The 19,863-nt window shown below is 36.4% G+C and overlaps 1 protein-coding gene across 9 annotated transcripts in view; it reads left to right on the forward strand.

The window, feature by feature from the left end:
* Positions 1 to 19,863, forward strand: part of POLR3B (RNA polymerase III subunit B) — a 106,778-nt gene that overhangs the window by 50,709 nt on the left and 36,206 nt on the right. For 8 of the 9 annotated variants that reach the window (XR_004966003.1, XR_004966004.1, XR_004966001.1 and 5 more), the window contains 6 exons: positions 2,895 to 3,095; positions 4,913 to 5,075; positions 6,168 to 6,321; positions 8,175 to 8,249; positions 9,060 to 9,158; positions 11,971 to 12,098. Coding sequence is in view for 6 of the 9 variants with exons in the window: in XM_036298705.1 (XP_036154598.1) it covers positions 2,895 to 3,095; positions 4,913 to 5,075; positions 6,168 to 6,321; positions 8,175 to 8,249; positions 9,060 to 9,158; positions 11,971 to 12,098 (820 nt within the window). In the remaining 3 variants the exon portion in view is untranslated. The remainder of the gene's footprint in view (positions 1 to 2,894; positions 3,096 to 4,912; positions 5,076 to 6,167; positions 6,322 to 8,174; positions 8,250 to 9,059; positions 9,159 to 11,970; positions 12,099 to 19,863) is intronic. The other variant, XM_036298702.1, reaches the window with a different exon arrangement.

Consider the following 19,863-nt stretch of genomic DNA (forward strand, 5'->3'; position numbering starts at 1 on the left):
TAGCTATGATGCGCAATGACCACCAGGGGGAAGATGATCGCAGGAGCTGCCGAACTGCAGTGACTTGGCAGCTGTGGTTCTCGGGTGACGCACCTGGAACCAGAGAGGAGGGAGCCCGATTCCGGGGTGCATCACCTGAGAACCACCCTCTTGCAATCTGGGACCCCTCAGGGGATGTCGGAGAGCTGGTTTCGGCCCAACCCCTGCAGGTCAGGCTGAGGGACCCCACCAGTGCAGGAATCCATGCACCGGGCCTCTGGTATATATGTAAAAGGATATTTACAAATCACAAATTGTCTACTTTGAAATATAGTCTACAGTTTAAATGTTATCAGTAGGAATTTTTGTTGCTATATGACTTTTGTTACCAAATTATAGTTTGTATTATACGAGGCAATAAGAAAATAGGTATATTCTTTGTTTCACCGTTAATAGTCATTCTTTTCATGTATACGTTCCCCATTTTTTTCTGTAATAAAATGAGCATTTTACACATAGGTTTATTAATGACAGCTTTTGTCCATAACAGTACAAAATGTTTCATTTCATTGTAGGTCTATATTCCTCAAAGGGCTATCAGTTCTTCCTCACATAGAGATAAATTCAGGCCTCTGCAGCTGCTGTGTTTCAGAGCCTCTGGCTGTTCATAAAGGGTTATCAGATAGGTTCTTTCTCCCTTTCCTAAAGTATAACAACTATAGGTCTATCTGATAAAGTCTGGTTTACGTTTTTGTGTGCCAGACATAAAATTAGTTTTATGGATGGGATTTTGCCTCAACAAAAGATTAGTATAATGTTACACATTGATTCCCTTAATGAAAGAATTAGTGGCAGATTTGCAGTCTTTGACTTTAGAAATTTGCAGTCTATGTGAGCAGCCCTTGCATTGACAGCTACCTCTAAACCTGAGAAGAGCCAGGCCTTTGCGTCTATTTGGACACATTTAGCTCTTGTGGCCCAAATTTGCCTGAAAGTAGATCCCTGATATTTGAAGAGAAGCCTCCAGAAACCATTTAAACACATTTCTGTTAGGATTACTTTTCCTTGCTTTCCCATGATTTTCAGGTCATAATAGCTGATCTAAGTAGTTCTTTCACCTTTAAGTAATACTGCATTATCTCCCCGAGAAGACTGCTTATTAGAAAAGTCAATAACAGACCTTGTTGCAGATGTACCCCAACTTGTAGACAACCAGAAGATAGTCAGTGTTGCCGTTAATAGAATATTTTCAACAAATAAATTTTCTCAGAAGAGCGATTTTAGACCCTGTCTGTTTCTGTCTCTCCCTTTTGTAATACTGCAGTATTTGTAGTATTCCTGCAGCATACTACACCAAATTCTCTTGCTGAACATCTTGGCTTCACTCCCCATCTACTTCCCTTTTGCCAGCAGCTGCTGCCTTATTTCAGTTCTGTGCAGAATATTTACTTACCTTACTCTTACTCTCTGGGCATAAGTCAGTTCATGAAGTTCATTCTCATTCAAAGCATAAAAGGAGTTAACAGGAAAAACAGTAAAGAAGTTAACTTATGTGATAAATGTATTTGCTTTATTTCTTTGCTTTGTAACAATAGTTTCTTAGAATTTAGCTCTTTTCCATGTTATCTTGAAGTGATAGACTTTCACAGTAATAATGATTAAATTTTAATTTGTGATGGAGCACACTAAAGTCACATATTTTAATTCAAACAAACTACCTCATCTGCTTCTGAAACCCTAGCAATTTTTCTGTGAGGGGTTTTAACACAGGATTCGTGAGTCCTCCTCGGAAACTGAATGAAAAATTTTGTGTTCATGATCTATGTGTATTTTTCTCAAGAAAACAGTCATAGATTTGATCAGATTTTCAAAAGAAAAATGAAGAACCACTGTTTGGCAGATGTAATTTTTTTTTCTTTTGAATCAAAGATCATTGAATTATTTTATTTTGCTTTTTTAAAAATACATATTTTTATTGATTTCAGAGAGGAAGGGAGAGGGAGAGAGAGATAGAAACATCAATGATGAGAGAGAATCATTGATTGGCTGCCTTCTGTACACCCACAACCCAGGCATGTGCCCTTGACTGGAATCGAACTTGGGACCCTTCAGTCCTCAGGCTGATGCTCTATCCACTGAGCCAAACTAGCTAGGGCTTATTTTGCTTTTTTATGCATACTATTTTCTACCATTAATTCATGTTATCAATGACTTTAAAAGTTAACAGTTTCTAACCTTAATCTTTAAATTATCATTGAGAATATTTAATATGTGCGGTTAATATAACTATTAAGTAGTATATTTAATATAATATATTTAACACATAAAAGATAAAATAAGTTTAATATTCAAGATTTATTTCATATGGATCTATTTTAAGATTGACATGATAGCCACAGAGGAGATAGACTATTTCTTAATATGAATATATATGAAGGTTTTAGCCTTAATTAAGAAGCCTACAGTTTCTTCATTATCCCTGATAACTGCTGTTAGAGTCATTTTTATGTTACTATATTTTTCTCTAAGACTAATTTTGGAAGACATTTAAATAATGGCACATTCCAACATGTGTAGAAATTGCTACTGTTCTCTTAGCTTATTGCTTCGAGTGGAAATCTCTAGTTGAACTGACTTGTTTGGGATATAATTAGTTCTTCAGAAAATAACTGCTTTGATGTGATAAGGTTGATCCATTAAAGCATTCTGCAATGATTTATAGGTAATATTCATTAAATTCCTAGAAAACCCCAGCAAGTGACCTGGCTAATTTTTATTTTAATTGTGACATTTTGATTCCCCAAATGTGAATATAATTTTGTAAACATGTAGTTCCTACAATGAACTTCTCAGAGTAACTGGAAAGTTTTAGACAATTTATTAATAATCAAGGGTTCTGCGTCTTCTCTCTACAGGGAAATTGGTCTCTAAAGAGATTTAAAATGGACCGTCAAGGTGTGACTCAAGTGTTGTCTCGCTTGTCATATATATCCGCACTGGGCATGATGACAAGAATATCTTCCCAGTTTGAAAAAACAAGAAAAGTGAGTGGTCCTCGATCGCTCCAACCATCCCAGTGGGGAATGCTCTGTCCTTCAGACACTCCTGAAGGAGAGGTAAGGTACCTGAGGGGTCTCTGTGCTGTGTCAGAGTTAATACCTGTTGGTGGTGTTCTGGTTCTGCTCCATTTCCCCAGGCCATATCCTTTTTTGGGTCAGCCACTTATCGGGCTGAAAAGTATTAATGCAGCTTGACAGGATAACATCAGTATCATTCCAGAATCAGTACCTACAAAAGCATTTGACTTAGTATCTCATCTAAATAGAAACATGGACCAAATTTTCTGGCTTGTTTAGTTAACCCGTGAATCCAACCATGCAATGGAGAGGAGACAAGAATGTGAAGGAAAATTGAGAGACCCATTACTTTTACTCATGAGGAGCTCTTTTAAGCTTCTCCTTATTTTCTTTAGGTGTCCTTAGCGAACATCATAGTTGCAATTGCAGCCAACTGGGAGCACACAGCCCAAGACCTAAAGTGGATTTCAGTTCAGTTATGTCGGATACACAAGCAATTACCTAAAATTAAACCAACAAGTTTAAATAAGTATTTCCATATAGCACTTACTGCTTCCTGTGTCATGACCCTTTCTCCTTCAGGTTAACCATTGTTGGTTTCACTTGATTGTATTCGTTCTAAACTGTAAACTTCGGAAGGAAGGAACCTTGTTGGGTTCATTGATGTATGCCAAGCTCCTAGCACAGAGCCTTGTTCAGAGTAAAGGCCTCATAAATATATGCTGAATGATTAAATGAGGTAATTATAACAAATAAAAGATGTAAGTTTCAAAGTGTAGGAATTCATTATGACTTGGGAGTGATGAAAAATAGTTTATGCAGGGGTATAATTTTTAGAAATTATTCTAATTTTTCTTAAACCATATGAAATTTACACTAAAATTATGTAGCTTGTTAAATTTGCATAAAAAACATCTTGAGCTTTGAAACTCTAAATTTCCTAAAGGTTGCTTCACTGATTCCAATGAGATACCTATTTTGTGTATCACTACAGCAGATGGTTTTTAATAATTGAAAATGCAATCTTTACATGTCTGTTTGCTATATTATATATTTACTTACATTTTTGTTTTAGATTTTGGTTGTATAGAAGTTAAATTTTTTTATTTCCTTTTTATTTTGAAATAATTTTAGACATGCAAATAGTTACAAAATAAAAGAATTTTCATAATCTTTCACCTAAATTCCCCAAATGTGAGCATCTTAAATAACGATAGCATAGTTATCAACCTCGTGAAGGTACCATTGCTAACAGTACTATATCCTCTAGATCTTATTCAGATTTGTCAGTTGTCCCACTAATGTCTTTTTTCTGATCCAGGATTATACATTGCTTTCCGTTGTCATGTCCTCTTAGTCTCTTAATCTGGAGCAGTTCTTCAGTCTTTCTTTGCCGTTTATGACCAAGAAGCTTTATAGAGTACTGGCTAATTATTTTATAGACTATCTCTCATTTCAGGCCAGAAATTTTGTGTCCATATTTATCAATGTTTTTATATAATGCATCTTAACGACTATGATGTTCTATTGTCTGGGAATAACAATTTATGGAATCATTTTCTTTTGGGGTTGGTGGTGTTTATCATACTCTCATTATTTGCACTTTCAAATAGTACAGTGCTAAGCAGTTCTGTGACTGAATCTATGTGTATACCCTTTCTTGTGACCTTAAGATACATTCCTCTGGTTAAAGGGTATGTACTTTTTTAAGGCTTTTGTGTAAATTGCCAACCTGTCCCCTACAAGGTTGCACTGCTTTACGTTGTATCAGCAAAAAGTCGAACTATTTTTGGACACAAACTGTACTTTGTATCACTGGTGCTCATTCTTAGAAATGACTATCTTTTGTTCTTTAGGCATGTGGTTTGGTAAAAAACTTGGCCCTTATGACGCACATCACGACTGACATGGAAGATGGACCCATTGTTAGATTAGCCAGTAACCTGGGAGTAGAAGATGTGAATTTATTATGTGGAGAAGAGCTCTCTTACCCAAATGTGTTTCTCGTCTTCCTCAATGGTGAGCATACTATGGAGACACGTTGATCATAAACAGTCTGTGGGGGAAGGGAAACCATTATTATTCATGTATTTAAAACACAAATATACTTTTATCCTGGGCCCGGGTTGATGTTAATTTAAAGGTATGAAAATGGTAACAGAAATCGTTATTCCATTGGCTGGATCATCCAGGTTCTGCAAGGATACAGCTATCAGAGCTAGAGGGTAACATGGCAAAGACTGGCTGCTTTCTGTACTTTTGCAGCTATCAGCATATGCACAGTGGAGTAAGCCTCAACATGATATCTTTAAGTTGAAGTTAAATATGTGTGGCATTCTGCAAAAATAAACAGATCAGCCCCGACAGTGAGTTGACTTATATTCAGTCACTTGATAATCGATTGTTAACAGCTTGTGGCAAAGGGTTCCTTTCCTTTCATTCATGCTCTAGTCGTTTCTTTCACCTACCCCTGGCAACCCCCTTCGGAGTCCTTTGAAACTCATTAGCAAATGTGCCCTTTCTACTTGAGATTTGGCGGTTTGGTTGCCTGTCCCCTCATCATTGTGCCCCATGTGCTCATCCTGACCACTTAGCCCCAACAATCCTCTTCCTCCCACCCTGGGAGGATTCAATCCTTTACTGCATGGGCTGGTGAGTAGGAAAATGTCCATTAACGGACTGCCTCATTTAGTGTATCCCAGTGGCCAACATTGAGTGAGCTATTACTCTTCACTTTCTGCCCGTACCTCTCTGAATCCTCAAGCTATCACATCGGCTCTTTGGAAATGGTAGAGCCAGTGTTCAAACCCAGGGGGTCTGAATCCAAGTTTGTGCCTCCAGCATGGTGCTGACAGATGAGGAAAATGAGACTAATTTTTCCAGGGCTACTCTTCTAGCGTCTGGTAGGGCTCACGCTAAACTCAGGTCCCTCAGGCTGCCCTTAACCACTCCACTCTGTTGCTTCCCTGCAGCCTTAGAGACTGGCTAGAGGTGTTAACAGTATTTTCAAGTGACTACTCAGTGCTGCTTATCATTTTTATTGGGTGTATATTTTAAATTCTCTTAGATTTCTTTTTTATTTCTGTCTTAAATATTCTTCTTTCTGCTTAGGTAACATCCTGGGTGTCATTCGAGACCACAAGAAGCTAGTGAATACATTTCGACTGATGCGAAGAGCAGGATACATCAATGAATTTGTTTCCATCTCAACAAATCTTACAGATCGATGTGTCTATATTTCTTCTGATGGAGGAAGGTTGTGCAGGTATAAGTTGCTAAAAAGAGTTTTTAAGAATCTATGTTTACTTTGGAAAGAAATAGACTTTTTTATTTTTTAATCTGCTTTAACTTCTTTCATTGTTAAGATAAATTTCATTCAGTTATGAATATGCATCCTGGGTACTGAAGATTCAAAGACTAATGAGTCTCTGCCGTCAGAGAGCTCAGCCTGCTGGCAAAAGCAAAAATAATTACTAATAACAACCAACTATGCTAGTAGTACATGATAACCATTATTTATTATTTTAATAGATGTTTTATATATAAGGCTTTACCTTCAACCCTTTATGGTTTGATTATTATTTTCACTTAACAAATGAAGTGGGTTTTGTGAAGCTAAGTAACTTACCCAAAGCTAGATACTGGTAGAGTTTGCTTTTTACTGGAAAGTATTTGGAGTTTATTTGACTCCAACACTCATTGTTTTACCCACTACGTTCTATCACTATAAACTGAGTTTTGAAGGATGAGTAGGATTGTGTTACTTGGAGGGAAGGAGAAAAGCTAAGGAATGGCAAGAATAAAAATCATGGATTGTAGTTAGTGCATGTAGGGTGCCAGGCACACGTATTAAGTGCTTATTTGTGGCTGACCTGGTCCATTTGGGGGGGTGGAGGGGAAGCAATGGCATTTTCTAGGTTACTCCTTTAGGATTTTCCTCTTTCCTTACATCTAAAATAATATGGCATAGTCTAAAAGAAAATGAATTCTTTTTTAGAAGTAATTTTATAATGGCATATCATAGATTTGGCAGGAAGAATTAGAATATACTGAGTAAAAGTAAAAGGTAACTGAAGTAGCTAAATGTGAACTTCTCCCTCCTACTGCTCTGTCATCACTTCTGGGTTCCTTAACCTGAACTAAACTGCAGCCCTTGAAGATTATTTCCACAAAAAGTTCACCCAGTTCATTTTTCAGCAACTTGTAATTGTACAGCTCCTCATAACTATTTAAAAGTGCTCATTAGTCCTCCAATAGTCATTTGGATTTAAGGTACGGGGCACAAGTGTCTGCTGGTGACTTGCTCCTCTGTAAGAGCTGCTTATCCAAATAAGAACAGCCCTTGACGTTTCAGTGCTGCATGCCATCCTTTGTGTCAGTGTTTCCTCGTGGTGGTGAAGCGCTCAGAGGCAAATCAACACTGACAGTTACAGTTTAATCTACCAGAACATGTAGACCCAAAGCTCCCTCTACCTTATACCCAGTATGCTGCTAAAATTACAAAGTAAAAAAACTTTATTCTCTGCAAACTGACTGCCACTCTTTTTGGTCATGTGTAGCTTTCGGTAGCCTGCTCTGTAGCCCAGTGATGTTTACCCTAAAGCAGATCACTCTAAACAGCTGATATTCATCAGGCCCTCACTACAAAATGCCATTGTAAACCTCAGTGACAGCTCTTCTCTGCCTGCTAACTTCTTGGGTAGAAGATGACATATTTCCAGTATGAAATAGGAGATGCTTTTAGTATGATGCATTTACACAGTTTAAAATGTGACACTAAAGGATTTATATCCTTTTTAGACTTCATTGAGTATCATTTTTGAATTGCCTTTCACTCAGAACCAAGTATTTCCTAAGATACTTGGAAAAGTACTGGATGTGTATACATGTATCTGTGCACACATACAGACATGGGCTGATGTGTCTGTCTGTGCATGTGCATGTGAGAGAGAGAAAAGAAGCCTCTGTGCATTCACATGTAAAAATTACCTGGTGTCCTCAAGCAGTGCAGAAATAAGTTTGCTTATATTTACAGGTTCCCGCATTTCCCTACAGTAAACTTTTTGCTGACTTAATTTTTCTGTTGAACTACTATGAATTTATTTTTTTCCATTCCAGACCCTACATAATAGTTAAGAAACAAAAGCCTGCGGTCACGAATAAGCATATGGAAGAGCTGGCTCAGGGGTACAGGTAAGTAAGTGGCCAAAAGCAAAACTTCTGAGTCTCTTTAGTATTCACATGATATAATCAACAGTAACATTATTTTTTTTAAATATATTTTATTGATTTTTTTACAGAGAGGAAGGGAGAGAGATAGAGAGTTAGAAGCATTGATGAGAGAGAAACATCGATCAGCTGCCTCCTGCACACCCCCCACTGGGGATGTGCCAGCAACCAAGGCACATGCCCTTGACCGGAATCAAATCTGGGACCCTTCAGTCCAAAGGCCAATGTTCTATCCACTGAGCCAAACCAGTCAGGGCAACAGTAACATTATTTTATCTGAGCTTTTAAGAATAGTGTATTTTCATTTTTAATCCTTTAATTCCTCCTCACTAAATATATTAGCCTATTAAAAATCCATTTTTCACTATGTGAACTTGCTTGGATATTGTAAAATATTTATCAACTTAGATCATGAGAATTCCAGATTCTTGGTGTAAATTAGTGTACTCTTAAGTGTTTGTAGTAAAAGACAGACTTTCATTAATATGTTGATATAGACACTGTGGGGCTCTCATCATATGGAGTTTCTAAAGTCATCAAAGATATTTTTAGATTGGGGACCAGATTGACAAGAATCACAGATGTTTTACTGATCAGTGATTTGTGATCATTGTATGACCCAAGAATAGCATGTTTCAAGTATCCCATTGTTCTGATACTCTCTGGGAGAGAAGGGTGCTTTGGGTAAATGAAAGCCAGATCTTCCATTATTACATGTATAATATTGTAATTAAATGCTTTTTAGTAATGTATGCTTCACCAATATTTTCCCAGGAATTTTGAAGATTTCTTACATGAGAGTCTGGTGGAATATCTAGATGTGAATGAAGAAAATGATTGTAACATCGCACTCTATGAGAATACAATTAATAAGTAAGTAGGATCCATAACAACCATAAGTAAAACCTATCTGCTTATAGAAACTACCTTCTCGTTCCATTTCATCTTCAATTTTTTTATTGTGTCCTTTGCTAGAAGTATACTGTTTTATAATAACGATAACCCATCATTTATCTCAATGTAAGAATATAACAAAACTGCGAACAAGTCATTTTTCGACTTAATTATCTTTTCTATGCATTTTACACTTAGTATTTATATTTTAAAAGGAGTTGCTGCTCTGATTTTAATATTTAATTACTAACAAAATTGAACTAATGAATCAGAATATGTACAAGATGTATTTATCTCTTCTGGAGAGGATTTTATCAGTGGGCATTTGGATTCTTATTATCAATGCAGGAATTCCCTACATAGTATGCAGTTAAGATGCCTCTAAACTTCTGTGTAATATAAACATGAAATGGTGCTATGTTTACAGTGTTTCTCCTAGAACAGTGATATTTTTAGAAGCATTAGAGGACATTTATATAACTTGCTGTCTGCTGCATGTTACTGATGTACTGCTTACCTGAAATGGGAATATATTGTTAAATAGTTAGGGAGTTTGATACTACCAGCTGATAACTACTTATGTCCTCTAGCGAGAAAGTACTTTTCTGTTTCCTGCTATCAAATGAAATATACTACTTTATTTTTGTCTAATTATAAGTTAGTTAATAATGCTTTTAATCAGAATTTTAATTCCTTAAAGGTATGAATCTCTCAAAGTACTTTTCTCTCTCCTGACAAAGTTCTAACATGTCTAAGAGGATTGGGGTTCATTCTATAACCGAACTAGAGACATAATTCAATACACAAAAAGAAAAAATAAGCAGGAGGTCCTCTGTCATGTGTGTTGTAACTATTCTTTTTATGATGGATTGGGTTATGTTGGAAATTACTTCTCTTCACAGGTACTATAAGCCATTGAAATGATTGAAGTTATGCTTCAGAAACACTTGAGGAAGGCATCCAGTGGTTCTCAACCTTCCTAATGCCGCGACCTTTTAATACAGTTCCTCATGTTGTGGTGACCCCCAACCATAAAATTATTTTCATTGCTACTTCATAACTGTAATTTTGCTACTGTTATGAATTGTAATGTAAATATCTGATATGCTATATGTGTTTTCCAATGGTCGCGGCTCACAGGTTGAGAACCGCTGGATAGACAGGCAACAGAGGCCACAGATCCTGGATGGGATATCTGTTACTTTCAGCAAAGACTTAAAAATAATTTGGCTGCTCTTTCTCAGATATTTTCTGAATTGCTTAATCATTTAGCCAAAACTGAGTTTTCTGCAAAAATGTATTATGAAAGTAACAAAGATTCTGACACTTAGTATGTAAAGTCTTACTTTGTGTTCAATGTCTGTAGTGGAGCTATCCAATAAAAATAAAATGCAAGCCACCTATATAACTTAAAATTTCTAGCAGCCACATTTAAAAAGTAAAAAAGAAACAGATGAAGTTAATTTCAGTTATTTTATTTAACCCAATACATCTAAAATGTTGTCATGTCAACATGTAATCAGTATGAAAATATGAACATATTTTACATTTTCTTTTAAGTTTTTAAAATCTGGTATGCACTTAACAGCACATCTCAATTTGGATGCTAAATTTTATTGGAAATACTTGATCTGATCTCATTAACACAGTTGAAAAAGTAGACTCACAAATGTTAAGTTGTTACAAACGTAACTATAAGGTTTAAAATGATTGAACTAAGTTATTTCAATTTAAATATGACTTTTAAAATTTAAGGTGATTAGCCCAGCCAGTGTGGCTCAATGGTTGAGAGTAAACCCATGAACCAAGAGGCCACCGGTTCAATTCTCATTCAGGGAACATGCCTGGGTTATAGGCTTGATCCACAGTAGGAAGCGTACAGGAGGCAGCTGATTGATGTTTCTCTCTCATCGATGTTTTTGTCTATCCCTCTCCCTTTATCTCTAAAATCAATAAAATGTAAGGTGATTAAAATTAAGTAAAATTTTAAAATTCAGTCCTTTAGTCGTACTAGTCGTAACTTTTCAAGTGCTTAATAGCTACACTTAGCTAGTGGTTATGGCATTGGCCCCTCTAGGACTATAGTAACTATTCTTAAAGGGGATGTATTTCTCCCTCTAAAATGGTGATACAGCCCTAGCTGTTTTGGCTCAGTTGATAGAGTGTCAGCCTGCAGACTGAAGAGTCCTGGGTTCGATTCTGGCCAAGGACACATGTCCAGGTTGTGGGCTCAGTCCCCAGTGGGGGGCATGCAGGAGGCAGCCGATCAATGATTCTCTCTCATCATTAATGTTTCTATCTCTCTCTCCCTCTCCCTTCCTCTCTGAAATCAATAAAGATATATTTAAAATAAAATGGTGATACAACTTTCTCATTGATCTAAGTTGGAAAAGTGAAGAAAAGCAAGTTATCCATGTGGATGTTTTTGGTCTGCATTCCTATATGCTTGATTAATAATTCCTTTATAAATGCTAGTTGTTGTTATTAGTAGTTAGTATATAATAATACTTTTTTATATAGGCATTCCATACTGTTTTCCTTCTCTTGTATTTCTACAAATAATAGAAGCTTCTATCACTAAAAAATTTGTTTTATTATATTTTATCAGTTTTATTAGCATCAAATTTTGTTATTGAGGTTTTATTATATAAATTTATTATATATATTTATATAAACTTAAATATTATTATCTAGGTCCTATAGGGACTTAGTAATATTTTCATACCCTTTCAGTGATATTTATTTTATACTTGGTGGTGCCTAAGATGTCTATTTTTAATTAACTTGCTAGAGATACCACCCACTTGGAGATTGAACCCTTTACTCTTCTTGGAGTTTGTGCGGGCCTGATTCCATACCCTCATCATAACCAGTCCCCAAGAAACACATATCAGTGTGCCATGGGAAAACAAGCTATGGGTAAGATTCCCTTCTTGAATTTGCTTCTAAATACTTGGATAAAAGATATGTCTTTTTTTTTTTTTTTTTTCCCTCTCCAAATATATTTTATCGATCTTCTACAGAGAGGAAGGGAGAGAGATAGAGAGTTAGAAACATCGATGAGAGAGAAACATCGATCAGCTGTCTCCTGCACATCTCCCACCGGGGATGTGCCTGCAACCCAGGCACATGCCCCTGACCGGAATCGAACCCGGGACCCCTCAGTCCGCAGGCCGACGCTCTATCCACTGAGCCAAACCGGTTTCGGCAAAAGATATGTCTTTATTCTACTTCACTAGTATTGCGTGTCTGGCCAGTCAGGCTTTGGTAACAACTAAGTGTTACCAAACTCAGAGGGTTGCCTATGGAATTCTGCAATACTTGCAGCTGCCCCTATCATGTCTAAAACTTAAACAAAAATGGAGAAAACTTCTTTGAACTTGTCCCCTTGACTAAGCAAAGGGACATACAATAAATGTCACAGAATTATGAAGGGGTAAGTATGAAAAGAAAGCCCTGTGAAATGTAAGTTATTAATCCAGAGAGATGGAAGAAAGAGCAGAAAACTCAAGGTTAAGGGTGGAGAGGAAGAGGAAATAAAGATGCATGATGTGTATTAGAATGTATTTAGTAATTGTCTGGATGACAGTCATTGAACTCATTATATCCATGCAATTACTCCTATAGCTCCTGAAACATCCAATTCATGTCACACCAATTTCTGAACTCATTTTCCTTTCTTCTTTATGTTTTGCTTCCTTTTCATCCGCCCATCTATTAATTTAGCTATATACCCATCTATAACATTTATTGAGCATCAACTAAAGATCATACAGTGGGGCTGAAACCTGAAAATTTAGAGATGAGAACACCTGTCCTCAAGGAGTTCACAATCTAGTAAGAGAGACTAACAAATAAGATGGTAATTCATATAGTATGATAAATTCTATAATAGACCCACAGCCAGAATCTAAGGGAAGAAGAGCAGAAAGGTCACTTAAGGTTAGAGAGTAGGCTGTTTTTGAAGAGGAGAATTGAACTAAGTCTTAAAAGACACTAGTATCCTTATGAGTATGGATATTATAAGCAACCATTTCATGAGGAAGTCTTGCTACTTTGATATGACTATTAAATATATTATAGGTGTAGAGATGCCATATATTAACGAGTTTGGCTTTTATCTTGAAGTTGATACAAAGAGAATACGAGGCAAAAAAAGTTTTGCTTATAAACATTTTGAAATGTTTTTTTAAAAATAATTTATATCCTAATAAGTGTAATAAATTTTACTTTCATATATGTCTATGCATCAATATGACTTGTCTCTGATTTAAAGTATGGTATAAGGAGCTTCATTTAAAAAAACCTGTAAAAGGTTTTTGCATTGTGTTTGGTTTACAACCAGAATGCAGTTAGCTCTCCGTTACCAAGAATCAGCTGCAGTTGACTATAATTTGACAATTAAGGAATTTTATTTCTCATTATGGATAAAGAGTCTGTATTTCTTTTCAAGTTTTTATATTGCCCTTTGGTTGGCCATAAAGAAATAAGAAGCATGTTGTCTTGCTACCATTTACCTGAATGATGTAATGCCTCGACAGTTCAGAATAATTCCCAGTGGGAAAATCTAAACAGTGGCTCATCAATTTAGCCTTTCCCATTCATCCTCAGCTGCAGTATAGGCTGATTTCCCGCTTGTGCTTCTGACTTGCTAACAAGTTGAAATATACAGTACTGAACCCTGTGTGTCATGAAAGGGCTATCACTTCTATTGGGTTTACCAAACCATTTTGTTTCATGATGTGAATCCCAGCTGAAACAATACACCTTTTGTGTAGAACCTTCAGCAGAATTAACGGAAGACTAATCACTTCATCGCTAATGCCACTCTTTAGTGTATTTGTTTGAAGATTGAAATAGAAAGGGCTGCTTCTATTCCACTTATTGAATGGTATGTGTGTGTTTTTAAAATAAGAGACTTGAAGGAAAGAAATAATATTTTTATTTTTGTAACTTCTCTCTCCACAACCCGCCCCCCCTCCCAAAGCCTTTATTTTGTGGCCATGAGTATCTGAAACATTCGGTTAGTTACCACACACAGTTAAGCAGGATCAGTGTGTACAGAAAGCCAATTCAGTGTCTGTAGAGTTCTTTTGTAGTTTTCTGTGTGAAGGTTTTTTTTCTCGTTTTGTTTTGAGTGTCATTTGCAATTCATTGTCTGTGTTTTCTGAGGTTGGTGTATTCAGCTGCTCTGACCCTGGGTCCTGCACATTTAGCTCCTTGGATACAATCCTCTGACGTTACTGCTGACGCTGGGAAGACAAAAGCCGCTGAATATCTTAAGTAATAAAAAAAAAAGCCTTTGTTACTGTTTGTTATTATAAAACACCTGACTATAAAGAAAAGCAGAGAGATAAAAGTATGTTTAAAGTTGGCACATAATGTGGCCACATTTCTCTTTGGACACTGAAATAGCTGCAGAAGTCTTGAGCGAGGTCTATATGAAAAATCACAAAAGGGGAAAGGCTGACAGAGGGCGAAAACCCACTGCAGAGACCTGGATCTCTAAAGCAGACCCAGCACTTTGAGTTGGGTTTCTCTGAGTCATTTTAATTCTATGCAGTCTTGACAGCTGATTAGTCAAAGGCGCACTTTCCCATTTTAAATATACACTGAAGACTATATGCTGTTCATCCATTAGTCCATGTGGAAGGCGGAGGACAGTAGCCCAGAATCAATTCAGTGAATATTCTAGTCACTCTGGAAAATTTGCTGTCTGCCTCTCACTACAAACTCCTCCCATTGAACAAAGTAAAGAAATGAGTGAAAGTCATTTTCTGTCACTACGAAGGAGACCAAAACTAGCAGAAACCACAGAGACTGAAAGCCTTACCTTATACATGAGAGAGAGCTGACTTTAATCCAACATGAAACACCAGCAGAGGGTGTTTCTTACATCTAAGGTTCTAATAAAATTTCCATACCGCATCTTACTGTGCTATTTAGCAACACCTCCCTTCCATGGCTACGGCTCTGTTTGTTGTGACATGGTTCAGAGCAAGAATCAAGGAGACGCGTGTGGACGTGGCAAGGTCTCCAGGTCACTCACTGCTACAAGTAAAGACTGTGTGTTGGAGCTGCATTGTATGTACTCTCCCTGGCACCAGACGCCAAGTTCACATGACTCACGCTTTCTTATCTGCCTGTTTTATTAGTTGGCAGTCCTCTAATGGGGCAGTTTCTCCTGTTTAAAAGGATCTTTCAGTCATTATCAGCTCTGTTAATAAATATGCATCACATACCTCCCCTAGTCTTGGCTTCTTCTCACTACCCCCTCCCCTTCAGTTTCAAATTGCTGGGGCTTTTTTTCTTTTTAACTCAGGACCTAATGCAGCTTCTGGTTTTGTTTTTGCTTTCAATAGATTCCATTCCTAAGCACATAGTCTCCTCTCTTGCATTTCCCTCTTAACAATAGGATGGGATGTCTGGAGATATTAAAAACACAAAATATTCAAAGATCCTCATAAAATTTTGTTTTATTTTACATTTACTCCCCCACTTTCTGTTTGAAATTTTAAAAAGAATTCTTTACCCACTTAGGGGTACAAAAATGAAAAGATGTCTTGCTCAATTTGTCCCTGGCAGTTCTTGTTTTAGAATTCCGCTATTGGTTCAAAAAAATTTAAAATCGTTGTTAACTAATTTAAATGTAAGCTGATATAATATTTCTTGCAACTAGCATGTTAGTAATGAGTACTTATGGAGGTGAAATTAAAGAGCAGTATATAGGTCAGAGTTGGAGGTATGCAGGGTGATGGGATATATACTTTTATTACTACTATTATTAATATTAGTCATGATGAATGTTGCCACTTATTGAATACCCAAATGATATATGTGCATTTCTTCGTCTATTCATAATAGTAATGCTGTCAGATAAAATGCATGCCTTTTTTGTTTCTGACTGAAAGGCAACTGAATCTTTTAAAAGATTACATCTTCTGTGCAGTGCCATCTATAAAACTTACTAAAATTCTTCTCAAGTGAAACTAATTTCTTTCCTCACTTTTTCCTATTCCCTGTGGATCATGATCCAGGTGCCTTTCCTGTTAGACTGTAGATTCTAAGCTCCTTGAGGACAGGGACTGGGTGTTATTTATTACTGGAGCACAGTGCCAGCTTAAGTAGGTAGAGCATAGGAAGTACTCAATCAATGTTTCCACAATGAATGAATGAAACTTTGAGCACATTAAAATTGTTAAGAAATTAGGTGATATTTTTAAAAGAATCTTTGAAACAAACTAAGTTGGAAGGCTTATACAAACTGATTTTAAGACTTACTCTAAAGCCACAGTAATGAAGACAGTATGATATTGACATGAGGGTAAATATGTAAATCAATGGAACAGAATTAAGAATCCAGCAATAGACCACACATTTATGGGCAATTGTTTTTTGATGAATGTGTCAGGGTAATTCAGGGGAAAGGAAAATCTTTTCAACAAAATAAAATATCTATGTAGAATAAAATGAGTATCATCTCCTACCTCATACCATACAAAAATTAACACAAAATGAATCATAGCCTTAAAAGTTAAGAGCTAATACCATAAAACATATAGAAGGAAATGGGCAAAAACCTTCATAATCTTGAATAACTTAAGATTTGTTAGATAGAATATGAAAAGCACAACTATAAAAAAGAAAAAAGTAAATACTTGGACTTTCTCAAAATTAAGCTTTTGCTCTTTGAAAGACACTGTTAAGAATATTAAAGAGACCTTAAACCACATAATGGGAGCAAGTTATTTGCAATACATCTATCTGATAAAGGATTTGTATCCAGTATATAGAAAGAACCCCTTTCTAATAGGACAACTCAATTAAAAGATGGGAAAAACAAAAGCCAGACATTTCACAAAGAGTAATAGGAATGATCAATAAGTCCATGAAAATATATTCAATATTATTAGTCATCAAGTAAATGTAAATTAAAACTGAGATACTACTACATACTCATTAGAATGACTAAAGTGAAAAGACGGACATACTGTATTGGTTAGGATGTGGAGCAACCAAAATGCGCATATACTGCTCTTGAGAATGTAAAAAATAATCAGTTTGAAAAATTCTTATGCAGTTTATTCAAGTTAACCCCACCCTTACTAAACCACCGAGAAATTCCACTGCTGTGTATTTCTTCAAGAGAAATGAACACACAAAGACATGTGCATGAACGTTCAGAGCACCTTTATTCACAATATCCCAAAAGTGGAAGCAGCCCAAATCCACCAGTAGGTGAGTGGATAAACAAAATGTATATTCATACAATGGAGTGGTACTCAGCAATAAAAAGCAATGATCTATGATACACACAACCACATGGATGAATCTCAGAATCATTATGCTAAATGAAAGAAGCAGCAGAAGAATTTATGTATTGTATTTTTCCATTGATGTAATGTTCTAGAAAATGCAAACTAATTCATAATGATAAAATCAGATTAGAGGTTGCCCCTTTGGGGTAGTTGGAAATGTTCTAGATCTTGATTGTGGTGGTGGTTTCACAGATGTATATATTGGTTAGCACTCATCAATTTGTACACTTTGAATGGATGAAGTTTATTGTATTCAATAATGTTGATTAAATGAAGGGAAATTGGGCAAAGGAAGACAGAAAAATAATTAAATGCATGAAACTTTTTTTTTTTTCAGTATACATTTTCTTTGCTAAGTGCATTCTTACTAACCATTTTCATCCCACCTTAAAAATAAATTTCTTCACTATTTTAACCTACATTTGGATACCTTGTTGTGCCAGCTTGTGACTTAAGAAAGTTATGGTCGAGAAAATATGACTTTGTAAGAAAAATTGTGCCCTGATAGTATGAAATTGATATCATTGGTGACCTACAGTTGTGGCAAAATGGGCTGTAAAAGGATAATTTAGCTTATAGATATTCTTATTGTTAATATCCTATATGATAAAAGGCTAATATGCAAATCAACCAAACGGTGGAACGACCATTTATGGCGCACACTGACCACCAGGAAGCAGACACTCAATGCAGGAGCTGCCCCCTGGTGGTCAGTGTGCTCCCACAGGGGGAGTGCCGCTCAGCCAGAAGGCCTAAGCCGGGCTTATGGCTGGCGAGCACAGCAGCAGTGGCAGGAGCCTCTCCCGCCTCTGCGGCAGCGCTAAGGATGTCCGACTGCCGGCTTAGGACATCCCCCTAAGCCATCAGTCGGACATCCCCCAAGGGTTCCTGGACTGCGAGAGGATATATATATATATATATATATATATATATATATATATATATAAAATGTTCTTTTAAGGAAGCTGAAAACATTAATAGAGACCTTCTAATTTGAACATGTGCTTCACCCAGACTAGTCTTAAATTTCTGTATGATATTTTCTCAAAAAGTTTATTATTGGCAAAATAGCTAGCTAGTCAGTTATGATTTTTATAACAATTATATGGGGTATGGTAGCATTTCGAAGTGTTTCAATATAGAAGTCATAGTTGATAAATCATATTTTAACCTGCACACCACTGTCAGTGCTGCTAAAAATGGATTTACATGTATATTCCTTCAATTTCTTTTAAAAGCCTTTAAAGAAAAATTTCTGATGAGATCATAAGCACCAAACATTTGCTAAACTGTTTTGCTGTGCATCCATTCAGTGGTCAGTTGTAATGTTCAAGAATTATGTTCTGGGCCTGATACAATTTACAACAGGATCCAGTCTCTTTCATCATTGTTTAGAGGTGCAGCCTTTATGCTCCCCTGCTGCATAATAATGCTTGTCTCGGGTTTCAGAAGACATGTTTGGCAGCCTGGTGGGATGGTGGCTAAAGTATACAATTGGAGCTGAAATCTCAACATAAATTTTAAATGATTTCATGTAAAAGGACAAACTTACTGCCAGTGAACTTTACCACGGTCCAAGCAGCAGTGATTTTATTTCTAAAACAGTAAGTGATCTATTACCAGGTATCCTGTCCCTTTTACTAGTTGGCACTAAAATAACAAATTAATTGGCAATGTATAGTGTAAATTTGACAAAAAGTTCATGAGGTTTTGAGTTTAGCTGTTGTTTTTCAGCTGAATTTTGATAAATTTTCTAGAGATTTAAGCACAGATATATACTGTCATAAAGAATATAATGCAGTTCTTCAGTTTCATTTACTTGACATTTATTGAGCATCTGTAGTGAACCCAGGAATGTAGTAGGTGCTCATTTCTTTAGTACTCTACAGATCCCAGAATTTCTTTCATCACATCCGAGCAGGTTATTTTCATCCCCAAATTGAAATCACCATTGATTTAATGACATGAGTACAGAGAAAAAGGTAAAGGAAGTAGTGAGTTTTGGTGTTGGCTTGCCTTAGAGCTTAACTCCATTAAATGGCACATAGGCATCTTGACGTATTTGGGTGTTGGGGATGTATCACTGTGGAAGCACATGCAAGAGAGAGACTTCTTTGCTACTCAAGGGGGGAAAAAAGAGATACTCCAGAGAAGTTGAAGAGGCTCAGGGGCCCACACTCAAGCTCAGCAGTAGGGTAAACATGAGTTTCCCAGTTCTAAGGTCTCTGAGTAGGAGCAAGCCCCCGAGAGCGAAAGCTTTTTTTTTTTTTTTTTTTTTTTTTTTTCCAGGCAAGTCCGTGAACCCTAATAAACCCCTAGAGCAGTGGTTCTCAACCTTCTGGCCCTTTAAATACAGTTCCTCATGT

This window comes from Myotis myotis, unplaced genomic scaffold (genome assembly GCF_014108235.1).
Source record: "Myotis myotis isolate mMyoMyo1 unplaced genomic scaffold, mMyoMyo1.p scaffold_m19_p_3, whole genome shotgun sequence".
In the NCBI taxonomy this organism is placed as follows: domain Eukaryota; kingdom Metazoa; phylum Chordata; class Mammalia; order Chiroptera; family Vespertilionidae; genus Myotis; species Myotis myotis.